This window comes from Dermacentor andersoni, chromosome 1 (assembly GCF_023375885.2).
Source record: "Dermacentor andersoni chromosome 1, qqDerAnde1_hic_scaffold, whole genome shotgun sequence".
Lineage (NCBI taxonomy): Eukaryota > Metazoa > Arthropoda > Arachnida > Ixodida > Ixodidae > Dermacentor > Dermacentor andersoni.
Window position 1 is genome coordinate 310,480,500 of NC_092814.1, and position 13,349 is coordinate 310,493,848.

The 13,349-nt window shown below is 48.7% G+C and overlaps 1 protein-coding gene across 1 annotated transcript in view; it reads right to left on the minus strand.

Annotated features, from left to right (window-relative positions):
* Nucleotides 1-1,428: 1,428 nt before the first annotated feature.
* Nucleotides 1,429-13,349, minus strand: part of LOC126548163 (bone morphogenetic protein 1-like) — a 688,441-nt gene continuing 676,520 nt past the window's right edge. The window contains exons 15-18 of the mRNA XM_050196288.2: nucleotides 10,536-10,663; nucleotides 10,274-10,429; nucleotides 9,248-9,556; nucleotides 1,429-8,724 (exon numbers count right to left, since the gene is read on the minus strand). Of these exons, the coding sequence (XP_050052245.1) occupies nucleotides 8,494-8,724; nucleotides 9,248-9,556; nucleotides 10,274-10,429; nucleotides 10,536-10,663 (824 nt within the window). The 3' untranslated portion in view covers nucleotides 1,429-8,493. The remainder of the gene's footprint in view (nucleotides 8,725-9,247; nucleotides 9,557-10,273; nucleotides 10,430-10,535; nucleotides 10,664-13,349) is intronic.

Here is a 13,349-nt window from a genome sequence, read left to right on the forward strand (position 1 = left end):
AACGAAAATAAAAATAAATATAGCTTCCCAACATGCTTTCCAAGGAAACCGCGCACGTTGGAAAGGAGAAAACACATCTCCCGTGTAGGGGTAGCATCTGTTTATTGTAATAACTTCTTCCATTTTCGCGTTTGTTTCTCACTTTCTTTCTCTTCGCGGCTCGATATTTTCCCCGAGCTTGTATTATTATACAACCACATCAAAGCACTGAGCGAAAGAGCGAAAAAAAATGATGGCAGCATGAAACAGTTGGTCTTCACTCCGCGTGATGGCGCCACCAGTCCGACCGCTGTGGCACGGGTCAGTGACGCGCGACAGTTTGTATGCTCAGGGCTAGGGTACCTCAATGTAAATGTGGATGTCAACGGCGTGGTCACTACAACGAGCAGTTACTTGCGCGGTGCCTTGAAACTAGTTCAAGCCAACGCGTAAGCAGACGCAGTCATAGTCTCGTGCTCATTTGTGGCTATATCTCACTCGAGCAGGACTACCGAGAATTAAATTAACACGGCGATACAACGTCCAACCAGGGCCTCTGTTCACAACACAACACTGTCCGCGCGCACCAGGTGATTCGCAACGGCAAGAGCAGGCCAACCGTTACAGCGAACGAGAAGACATCGAATAATGCTGGCCACTCACTCCCTGCTCTAACAAACTTAACCTTTATAAATCTGGCTCCAAGTTCTTTCTTGAGAAAAAAATAGCTCGATTACGACCAGCCTAGCAGGTCTCGTAAACATGCGCTCCCGCTAGGAAGTTTTAGACGGTTATAATTTCAAGCTCCTGGAACGGCAACGAGGCTGAAGCTCTGCAGCGCTGTTGAGAAACAAATTATGCCGTTCGGGGAAAAAAAAAAAGAAAAAAAAAAACTTCGCGAGTGCCCAGCTGGAAGCCCACTGGCATCGCTGTTCTTGCTCCGATATACGTGAAAGCACTTTGTCCACGTTTCCGTTAACGATTAATTGACGAGTAACTGATTAACGAACGATTAATTGATAGCACAGCCCTGCTCCTCCACTCCTGTGCTCATCTGTTCGGCTTGATGGGGCGCGTAACTTAATATTCAGTTTACAAACCATACATAACGCAGGCATAATGGAAACGGGTGTGGGTTCATTCGGTGAGCAATGAGCGCTTCACAGACGCCGAGTGTATTGTTTTTTGCGAACCTTGTTTGTACAACAGCTGCCGTCGTGTATACGACAGTACGGAAGGGTAACCACAATTCACCCACTCTGAATGATCCGGAATTCGGGCAACACACGCAGTGCATGTTATATATATATATATATATATATATATATATATATATATATATATATATATATATATATATATATATATATATATATATAACTAACGGAGTACTTATTAGCTTTGGAGGAGCACGCTCCGCCGCATCTCCGCAAATTGTGGCACAGAACATAGAAAATAACACACACGTTTATTTTAGCGTTACATCGTTTCACATTCTGCTTACACTCGTAGCAATGCAAGCGTGCAATCCTGTGGCTGGCGACACGAACTTGTCCGGAACGTCACACAATGGCAAGCTGACATGCATACGTGTGCCATGGCTCCGTGGCGACAAGCACTCTGCAAGAGCAAGCGGACACATACACATTCCTCACAAACCCAAGGTGTCATCTTTGCTTCAACTGAAGGAATATATATTGCAATGTAGCTTTTTTTTTCATTGTTGTTTTCGCAACATGTCGCTGCGCTCGGCATCTTGTATGATAATGTAGAAGCCAATACTTATGTTTCTTTTTTCATGTAACACGGGTCATCGTTTGTACGATAACCTCAGTGGATTATATTACATCGCTGCAACATTTTCGGCACAGGCTTGCGCTGCGCGGTGGCTTTATCTTGCACGTATTCGCGACTTCACGCGCTTACAGGACCGCAACAAGATGGGAGGTTAAAGAGCCGAAACACCGACCGAAGTTGTGATTGTTTCTTTTTATTTTTCCTATGCCAACATTTCTGACACTGGGAATTACTCTTAACTATTGCCTCAATAATTACGACCCATCATTTCACAGTGCTGACGAAGGAGGCATTGAATTACACGCGGGAATGGAAGTATGCAAATATATTTGGCGCTGTCTTCTCCCTGTCAAAATAACATTACTTCTCAGCGTTATTACTATTATTATTATTATTATTATTATTATCGTTTACTGATAGTTGTAGCTAATCCAAGTGTAAAAAGAAAACAATGCGGCATGACATCTCAAAATGGCTGTTGCGGACTTTAACACTCTCCCGCGAAAGAAATTTCATGTAGCGGCCCCAAGTGCAAGGTACGGCCTGCCGCGTAGCGGAAGAAATAACGCGCCTACAGCTTCAGGGACTGATCGTCGTGACCAGTGTGTCCTGCCGAAAGCATAGATAGACTTGGCCAAAAGACCTTCAGCGTAGACACTACCTTTGATGTCGCAGACTCATTTTTTTTTTCTCTTGCAACTGTCTGTTCAGGTGCCCACGGACTAGCAGACAACACGTCTCAGAGCCACAAACTTTTTTTTTTTTAACTGCTTGTCTCATAATTCTTGCGCGGCGTTGATGACGTCTTGTTTGACACGCAGCTTTTTTTTTTTTTTTTTTTCAAACTGTGTGTCTGAAAAAAGAATGAAAAAAAAAAGTGATCAACCTCACAACATAACTACGGACCAGGACGAAGTCAAGCCGCCCCGCGACCGTCGTGAGACGGTCTGCCCAACCGAATTCCCCACGAAGATAAAAGCAACCTCAATTAACCGAACGCGTGGACAGCGCTCCAGCTGCTCCCAACGCGATATGCATATGCATATATATATATAGATATATAATTCATATGTCGGTGAAGGGGTGCACAAGTGTATATTTTATTCAAAAATATCAAACAAAAGGGGCGCGGAAAGCGGACACAGCAGCGTTGTGATATAAGTATAATGCCCTTGAAAGCTGCCACGTGAACAAAGAAAAAAGAAAGGACTCTGCCAGCGAGCGAGGCCGTTTCAGGAGGCCAACTGACGAGAAGCAGATTGGAGAGAGAGATATGGTTAGGCGATGCTCACACAGTCTCCACGGTGCAGCACTTATCGGGAATGGCAGATTGCGCGACGATCGGTATACGAAATAAATTATCACCGGCTCTTGACCGTCGAGACAGGTTCCCCGCTAGGATTATTAAGGTGCCACACGAGTGAAGGCAGAACGGGGCTTCAGCTGCCAGGTATGCTTAAAATATCCATGTATGTAAAAAAAAAAAAGACAAGTTGAACTGCGGGATCTCCGCCGTGAAGGCGGCGAAGCGTCTCCCGTCATTCCATTGCAGTGCGCGCGTGAAGGTATATGGGAATGCTAAGCACTACGTGTGAGGATGAGAGTAGACCGTTCGTATGGATCGCAAGCACACCGGGCACTTTGTTGACCTTTGTTACGAGGAAGAACGATAAAAAAAATAATAATAAAGCGTGGAGGCGGAAAGAGAGAGGGCAAAGTAAAACAAACTCAAAGCGAAAAATCGCATCGAAGATCACAAGCACCGGGGCCGCAGTGCAACACTGCGAGTGTAACACTGCGGGTGTAACTTGTGCCTGGGATATAACGCGTAGTGAGACAATGTGTCGTAAGTAAAGCTGTACTCGCTATAAAATAGACATATACCTATGAGACGAAGTGTGTATGCTATACAACGAAGTCCGAGTTGTGCGACCTCGGTATTAATTAGGTGAACGCTGACGAAAAGGATGTTAACGGCGCCAGGTAAACACTATACTCGAGTTGTTGTTGTTTTGAGGCAACAACAGCAACAACTCGAAGCACGAGCAATGCATGAAGGGTCTCGCTACAGGCACCGGAAGAATACTATCGTAGAAACTATTTTGCACGGTGAACGAGCGCAGAATGAGGAGGAGGAGGAGGAGGGGTGAATGGGGAAAAGGGGCGGGGGAAGGGTTCATGAAGACGAGTGAAATTTACAGTAGCCGCAGTTGTGCGATGGTGTGAAAGTGTGTTCCTATGCAGGTGCAACCAAAATGCAGTAGCCACGTTTGCTCATTTTTCTGGCTTTGATATCGAAAAAAAAAAAAGTGAACAACGGCGATAGCTATAAGCTCATTACACAGCGCATGTCGATAGGATCATGACGGCGCTTTTGTATAGAATGCGCAAGCTTCCAGCCTGCTTGCGGTACTGGTTTTTACCCCCTGTTTTTCTTTGTTGTTCTTTATGATGCTCCTGTGCGCCGTCGTAGGCAGAAGGAAAAAAAAAAAGAAAAAAAAAAGGTCAGCTCTTGGCCACATCGTGAAAAAGCAGTGCATTAGGTCAATTCAGCAAAACTCAGCAAAGCAAGCGAGTAAAAGGGGTCGAAATAAAGGACGAGCACCGAGAGGCAATTTCTTACACTGCATCGAATAGTTGAAAAAAAAATTAAATCTCTCCGAAGTACATTTTCCGGACCGAGTGCTGTTGTGGTCGGGGCCGGCTCTCATCTAATTATCGTGTATGTATATATATATATATTTCCTTTCTCATGGCCATCATCGCGTGGTACTAAGCGTCTGTGGGGACAAGCGAGCCCAACCGCGAGGAAAGACGAACATCAAAAGCTAGGAGCATTCCACACGCACACTAAATATAGTTTGCAAAGCAGAAAAAAAAAAAGACTCTCACGCGATATGTCATCAGGCGGAAACACACCATACTAGCACGCTTTACTGGGTTAAGGGATCTGGTATGTCTCACAAACGCGTAAGCCTCGTAACATCTCGCTTCACCGCGCATTACTATGTGCGTTACTCGTATTTACATTCCTCTCCTATTTTGTTGTTGTTCCCGCGGGCGCCGTGAATCGCATAGCAGTTATATTACATGCGAGAGCGAAGGGAAACAGCAGAGCGAAGTGGAGACATCCTTGCGCTGTTTCTGTGTGTGTGTGAAACGCATGGTTTACGAAATTAGAAGAAAGCGAATTGAAATATTACCTCTCTAACCCCCACCCACCTTCTGCTCTCCCCAAATCTCGTGCCACCCTGGGCACAAATCAATCGTAACTGCAGTCTCACGCAGGTTAGCACGCTGAAGACGTTTCACTGTTACAAAATCTGGCGCGCAGTCTTGGAGAAGAGGACGGCTTCAGCGCAAGATTAGAAATTAAAGTCGAGAACAGCTGCGCTGATCCGAAACAGCCGGCGGCGCCGAGCGAGCGAGAATCGTGCGCTTCCCGGCGGTCACGAAATCACGTGTGCTTCGCCCTCCCCCAAAACACACACACCGTGCTCGATTAATAAAATAGGGGGAGAAAGCACGTCTGTCAAGCTACACTTTATTTACAAGTCGAGGAGAGATTAGTTCATCGCGCTCGGCTCTGGGTTCCGAGTTGATAAAAGAGAGAGAGAGAGACAGATAGAGAGAGACAGATAGAGAGAGAGGGGGTGGAAAGTGTGCGCCAGCGCTCCGCACCGTGCCGCTATACGTACACGTGTTGTCTGTCTGTGTGTGTTAGCGCGTGCGCGCGCAGTGTTTTATTCGAAGCACCACCGGCCACACAGCTAAAAACGTTGCCAGCCACTCGGTGTTACTGTGGAAATGTGCGTTCTCAAGAACCGAAACAATGCAAGATAGAGAGAAGCATTTGGAGCTCTCACCGCCAGCGTTAGGCATGCGGTTAATTCAAAGTCATACGATACCGAAACGGCGCACTTGTCGTAAAAAAAATCAACGCAACCGTCAAGTTTCTTCTTATTCTGAATACGGTATATTTTAATCCCTTTAATTTTTTCACAGCGCGAATACCTGCCCCGCGAGCGGAATGCACGCACACTGCGGATACATGCGAGAATGCTCAGGAAGCAACGACTGACTGGGGAATTTTCTTCGAGCCACTCATGCCGGGAGGAGAGCGCCGAGCTTCAGCACTGGAAGATTTCCTACGCGGGGTGTTGATTCTCCGCGACACGCAAAGACGAAGAAAAAAAAAAAAACAGTAAAAGGGGGGGGGGAAGCAATCCTGGCGCACTTCTCCAGCATCAAGCGTCCTTTATTTTATGGGTATTATACTTCATCACCGAAGGAGAACTAGCGAGCGGCGGATGTGATGCAGTATAGCAAAGCAGGTGGTAGTGGAAATCGGGTCTCGTATGCGCTATACAGGCACGTTTGCAACTATAACGCGAAACTGGCGCGCGCACGGCGAGAGAATTTCGTGAATCAGCAGGATGATAAATTCTGCAAGCGCATGGCATTCTGACATCTATAGAGGTTGCGACGGATTCAGTCGAGAAACTTAGCGCCGTGCCCTTGCACGAGTGAAAGTATACGAAAAGGGGGAAAAGAGAGGGGAGGTGGGTGGCAAGGGAAACCGGCAGCGGGTTTACAGTGGAGACAGCGGCACAGATGCCAAGACCCATGGAAGCTCTGTTGAGTGCGCAGAGCTGCCCGCGAAAATTTTCATGAAAAACGCCGCGGCACTTGAAGTTAAGTAGCTGCATGCGCTCAGCATTCTGGGAAGTAGTCACGGTGGGGGCAGTCGCTTTCGAGAGCCAACGTTTTCGGAACCCTAACGGAACGTTCTTTAGGCAGACTAAGAGGCGATCTGTTTAATTCGGTTCGGTTAAACCCCGTACTCCTCTAACTGCCCGAAAAGAATGGCCCCCGTTGTACTGCTGACGAGAAACTTCCCTTCGCCGGGTCACGGGAGCGATTCCTGCGCGTGTATGGACTAACAGGGATGCTTGAGTACACAGCATTTCTGCCATTGTGGTGCCGGTAAACTCAACTCCATGCCACAATGGCTAAGGCAGCAGTCTTGCTTACTCTGACAGAAAGAGAGAGAAAAAAAGTAAGTAGGTGAGTGGGTGGGTAAAGGGAGGGGGTGGCTCATTCGCTTGTTTAACGTACGGATACCAACGCGATTTTTTCCCCCAACGCCGTTCAATGCTAGGGACAACGACAAACATAGGTACCAAAAATACATCCAAGACGCTCGCTGTGCACGGTGCTTATTTCACAAGGAATTTAGTGCGCGGACGCAGCCGCGCGCACGAAATACTCTTCGGCATCGTTTCAACAGAACAGAGCTTGCCCGCGTTCGCACGGAAGCGTGGACGAATTGTTGCAAGAGCCGTCATTTATTCATATTTAGGTGCGTTTCGCGACTCAAATGGTCACACCATTATAGTAATCTCAAAATTTTTATTGTGGCTACATTTTGTTGTAATTCTTTTTCTCCATTTGTTGCTTAGTTCTGGCTATCACTCTGCGCTCTTTGTACAACAACTAAACGCAAGTGCTGTTGCCATTATTCGGAAAATGCCCCCCCCCCCCCCCCATTATCGCCTAACTTCGGCCAGGTAAAATATATAGCTGCCAACAAGACGGCTCGAGGGACCCGGTCAGACTTTCTGAAGTATTTCTGAAGAATGTGACCTGGTGGCTGAGACACATCTGCCTCGCACCGCTGAGTTTGCTTTCATATAAAGCCCTCATAGAAGTGCACTTAGCACCCGAAAGCACTCGCAACCATAGTCTGCTGAACAAAAACTGCGCTGTTTGCCACGAGGAGAGAAGCACGATTGAAAACGAACTAAACGTCCACAAGAAGGCTTTAAGCATCCAAGTGGGAGTGTTGTATTGTCAGCGCGTATTGGACTGTGATATGCGTCAAGAAAAGCTCTCACGATACATCTCTACAGTAAATGACGCAAGCTGTGAATATTATCGGCATCACATCGAATGTATAGCGCAATTACTCAACGCAAACGTCGCGGTAAGCTCACGAAAAGAAAATACGAGAAGCACCCTGAAAAACACACGAACGCGTGTAGACGGAAAATAAAGCTGCCTTGTCGGGCTGTGCAGAATACCTGCCTCTCTAGTCGAGTAAAACTAATCGCACCGTGACTAAAGCCATGCAGGGACACCTTTTCCCCATAGTGAACAAACTTCAAACCAATCGCTCGTAAAAGAGAGACCGGCTACTGCCAGCTCTTGGTACTACGTACAAAAAACGTACTTGAAGGTGCGCTAACGCAAAGCATACGTGTGCCAACAGAGAGGAAGCTCCGAGGGCGGTCGAAAAAAAAAGAAGATAAAAAAAAGGAAATAACTAACAAGCATCACAGGAAGAGTCGCACTTCTGTCACAGAGCACAGAAAGCTGCTTCCCATCAACGCGGCGGACGGATCCCACCGCTTACACGCTGCTCACGAGCCCAACAGACGCAACCGCCTTCATCATCATCGGGGACTGCGTGTCACAAAGGGGCGGCGCGCCTCCGCCGTTCACGATTCACTTGTCCGCCACACGCGCTTGACGCACATTCGTGGGTGGCAGACTAATAAAGAAAGAAGAAAGAAACGTGGTGTTGTCCAGACAGGGTGTAAACTACACGCGCGATCCGCAGCAGGCGGGGATGATTGTGGACTGTGTGTTGTGACTATGGCTTGGGCGGCGCCCTGGCGCCGCTCGCTGGCTGTGGTAGGTGCCGATGCGCGTGCCTCAGTGGCGGTGCAGTCTGAGCTTTCGTTCCCGGTGGTGCGGTGCGCGCACTTCGGAGAACGAGCCGGAAGCGCCGGCCGGGAACGGCGGCGCCGTGGGGGCGTGCTGCTGGCCGGACTCGCCGGTGTCCACGGCCGAGTAGGCGGCCGAGAAGCCCTTGGCGTTGATGTTGTCGTCCGAGCGGAAGCGAAGCAGCAGGGAGCCCGAGTTGGACGTGAACTCGCCCGGCATCTGCGAGACGTCGCCCCGGGGAGGACGAGCGAGGCAAGAATGAACGAAACGCAACTCGCGAACACGTTCGACGAGAGCTGCTCAAGAGAGAAAAGGATGCATAGAAAGGCAGGGTGGTCAACCAGAGGTAGTTCCGGTTGGCTACCCAAGAGCTGCTCAAGAGCTACGAACACGCACGTAGGATGGTGCGCAAGAATCGGCGAACTTGCGCTGAGTAGAACCTGTGTTTGAGCTATTCGATTAATACTTGAAGAAATAAACCGCAGCACTAAGCACTATGGATACACACACGCACACACACACACACGCTCGCAGGATGAACGTAGCGTTTGTTCTGTCGCCTTTATTGTGTTCGTTGTGCTGACGCTATACGCTTATTCCATTAAGCATAACTGAATAAAATATATCAAGCAAGCTGCGCTACATTCTATACTGCGTATCCACGTCAAACGTGCGTCTCAAGCTCAAGCTTGAGTCGAGCGCCATAGAGAATCGTGGGAGAGAAACGAGATAGTGCGCCAACCTTATTCCCGCAGAACTTCCCCAGTTGGGGAGCCGAGTCGTCGTAGCCGTCGAAGAGCTGAACGAAGTCGTAGCCGCAGTCCTGCTCGTGCTCCAGCTCGAAAGTGAGGAAGCGCAGGCGCACGCGGCCGGACTCGGCCTCGACGAGCCAGTCGCAGTCCTCGCGGTTCTCGTAGTTCTGATCGCCGTACTTGGCGTGGGAGTAGAGGTGCTCCACGGTGCGCCCGGTCGCCAGCAGCCGCCCTCCGCAGGCCGTCGAGTGGGACGCCTTGAAGCCCTTGCGCTGCACGGAGGCGTCGCTCTTGAACACCTGCGGAGGACGAGCGGGGAAGGATTGACGCCGACGGCAAAATGGCGGTGGATCGCGCGCTCTCGCGACGCTGTTGCCGGTGAAGCAAAGCGCAGCAAAAAAAGAAGCTTTTCACAGCATCGAACGCGCTAGCCGTGTATGCGCTGCCACGGCCTTCTGCTCGCATACAGAGGGTCCTTGAAATAACCCTTTCGTCTGAGTTACGGTTGGTTTGTGATTACTTGCGTTATACAGCTTAACATTTGCATACAGGACACAAAGGAGGCAACAAGGACTCATGGTTGTCGTGTTGGTTCTTCATTGTCTTATCTGTAAATTTAGGCTGCACGCTAGATTTAATGAAAATGACTACAGTGACTTCACCATCAAGCGCACCAGATAGCACATAAGTGAGCGCAGCTGTCCTAGCGTACATTCTAAAGTACTTATACGCCCCGTCCAGCGTTTCTGGGCAGAGAACTGCGCACAGCCTCACGACGTGACAACACACCTTCGATACTTGCAGCGCTGTGCCGCGATAAGCACTACAGTTACCTGCAAGCTTGCACACGTATCTACACGGGACGGCCAGACTCTGCTACAGCAGCGCCGAGAACGACAGTGCATGGTTGCCACTTCACCGTGCTGAAAGTATCGCGTGCGCGGTATTGGCCCAAACAGCGGCGACTTCAGATCGCCCAACTGCCGTCTAGGGTCTCCGAAGGAACTGTCGCTCACCATGTACATGCGGTTGGTGGTGGAGAGAATTGGGTGGGGCACCTTGGCCCCGCAGAAGCGACCCAGCGTCGGGGCGTCTGTGCTGTCGCCGTCGTACAGGGAGATGTGGTCGTACGCGCACTCCTGGTGCGGCTCCAGCTCAAAGTCGTTGAAAATCTGCCGAAAAAGGTCACATGAGCGGAACCGCACTCGACAACGGATGCACATAAATTTCTCCTGTGCTGACGCGGACGAGGTTGTATGCGAATGCAGGCTGTAATACCAGTTTGAGCCGGTGCCCGGGAGTGGTGGTAAAGAGCCAGGCGCAGTCCTTCCTGCTCGGGTAGGCGTCCGGGTAGTTGGGACTGTTGATTTCGCCCAGCGGGGCGCTGATCTGGTGCGTGCACGTGCCTGCGCCGTTGGAACAGGGAGAAATAAGGTCTCAGGCACGCGTGGTCTTGTGACAACGCCACCAGCGACTCAAGTGAGATAACGGACCCTCGCCGACACAACTCGGATAGAGGACGCCTTCCAGTGAGCGAACAGCTCAGGAGTGCCATAAAACTGTTCTCGCGCTCAGTCCCACCGTCTGACTCGGAGGCAGTAATGATGCTGGAGCAAGTATTCGCGAAAGCGTTTTTATACTATAGTGTTGAGTGCTTCCGTTCGCCAACTGGAAAGCGCCATGAATGACGCCATAGCGCTCAGAGCAATTTATTCAGAAAGCAACGTGGCCGAGGACATTTTGGGGGATAACAGGCGAAACGTGCATGCACGGCCGTCAAGGTAAAAACGATATCCTCATTCGTGTCTAGCCTGCTTGTTCTATAGTCGTTACTAAGGGACCACAAATTTAATCAATATGCGTTTCAATCGCATACACGCGCTTGCTTGAGCAATGCAAACGTGCAACGCACGATGGTACTTCCACCGCCAGGAACTTGACCAGTCATTGCGTGCTGATCAGCGGAACGCTATTACTACTGAGGCTATAAGTGGCGAATATCATCTTATTTTTTTCAAAAAAAAAAGAAGCAGAAAAAAAAAATAACGAAGAAAGAGTGACACAACGCTTGAGATAATGCAAAATTAGATGTTTGCATTTCACGTGTTGATTTTGCTTTCAAAACGTTATTAGAGTAGAAAGAGAGAGAGAGAGACAGAGAGAGATGAAGAGGAAAGGCAGGGATATTAACCAGATATTAGTCTCCTGTTTGCTACCCTACAATGGGGTTGGGAGATAGGCGTTAGAGTAAGTTTTCTGATAGGTGCGCGCCCTAACGCAAGTACCGAGCACTATGCTTTTGTGCAACTGGTATACGATAGAGTTTCGTATTAGGTATGCATTTCATCATAGCTTACTGGCCGGCTGTTTAATAAACCGTCTATTTATGCAGCTGGCTAAATAAGCGTGTGACGCAGTGCGGACGGTCGACGCTGTCGTTAAAGGGTTGCAGTTCGCGAAAGCAGGCCGTGCGTTAGCGCCCCGTCCCTCGACGAAGACGCTTAGCACAGCACATATCTCGGCTCTAGCAAAGCTAAGATTCTTTCGGCGTATGATAATGAGCGGCAGCTGGCTCGGCCATCAAATGTTGCGCACAGTCTGCGTCTGGTAAACACGACACGTGTAAAGGCAAGGCCGTGATGTGTTCAGTAGCCTGGGCTAACGGTTCGCTGTATACAAGAAACATGGCTCAAAAAGAAGAAGAAGAAAAGAGTAAGATAAGTGACAAGCAACGAACAAAGATCACCGATACGCGTATAAAAAAAAATAACACTAAAATGAAAAATGCAAACTACAAACGTAAAGGCCGAGAGATGATGGTCGATTCATCCGCGGGAATCTACGAAGGTGCAAAACACAGCATCCTGGGGATACAAGTTTCTGGCTCGTTCATTACAAGGCCTGGAGCTTTGGGGAAAAAAAAATCGAAAACGAAAGCACTCCCACGAGTTTTTATGTGAGGTGTGCACCTCAGGCCGAACGGTCACAATAGATTTCACTTGCATTGGAGCTTACTAGAACAGGGAAGCCGATATACGACGCCAGTGTAGCGCATAAATATTCAAGCGAATGTTGAAAACCTATCGCCAGCAACACAGGCGGTGAGGAAAACGGTTCACTTGTAATTATGAATAGAGATCCAGAATTTCCGAAATTGTTGAAGGCGTGAAAAAGCAACAGACAATAAAAAGATTTCTTTCGGGAACTGCTGAAACATTGAAAATGTATCTTAATCAGTGTTAGCGTAGCGAAGTAAAAAATATGTGCGGAAGAGAGTTCGTACAAGATGCTTTCGTCGGTTACTGGAACATGTTGACATTGCGCTGCAATCATTGGTATTTCTTTTTATTTGTTCAGAGATTCTTGGTGGCGTCCAAAAGCCTCGCCTACCGGCAATGAAAGCTCCTCGTTTATGTTTTTAGGGAAGAGAGGCTGGTGCACGACTGCATGCTTGCGGCAACTTAATTCTTTGAAGCAGCTTTTTTTTTTTCGGACTTATTATGTTGACTACGTGATCAAGTTCGTGCACCTACATGGTGAAAGCGGGTTCAACCATCTGCATGGATGCCTTCGCACATAATCAGTGGTGACAGAGGACCAGGCATACGTAGATTCCATTCTGCCACCTGCTTGCGGTTGAGCAATTTAAGAAGTTCGAATTTTCGACCTGTCACCAAGTCAAGTGAATCAAATGACTTGCCAGGGAGCATAATTTGCGAAAGCTCACAATTGGGAGTCCGTCAGATCAAGTTGTGCAGCCAGGCAGCCGTCACCGGAAAACTGCAGCATAAAGGCTTGCAAAGAAATAGAGAGTCAAGCAAAAAAAAAAAAAAAAAAAAAAACCTTTGATGGCTACTATCCTTGTTCGAATGAGACTGAAAGCCCGGGCCCCGAGGTGCCTGCCGCTCCCCACCAACGGAACTGAGAAAGTCGTTGTCCTGTATGTGAACAGTTCGCATTTCTTCGGCACTTGTGCACGGGCCAGTGTCGCTATGCAACCAAACGAGGCGCCGGCCAATGATCGCTTACCGACCGGTCCAGACAGAACAGAATACGCGAAGGACGAAGAGGGCACGGGCAAAAGATAGCAGA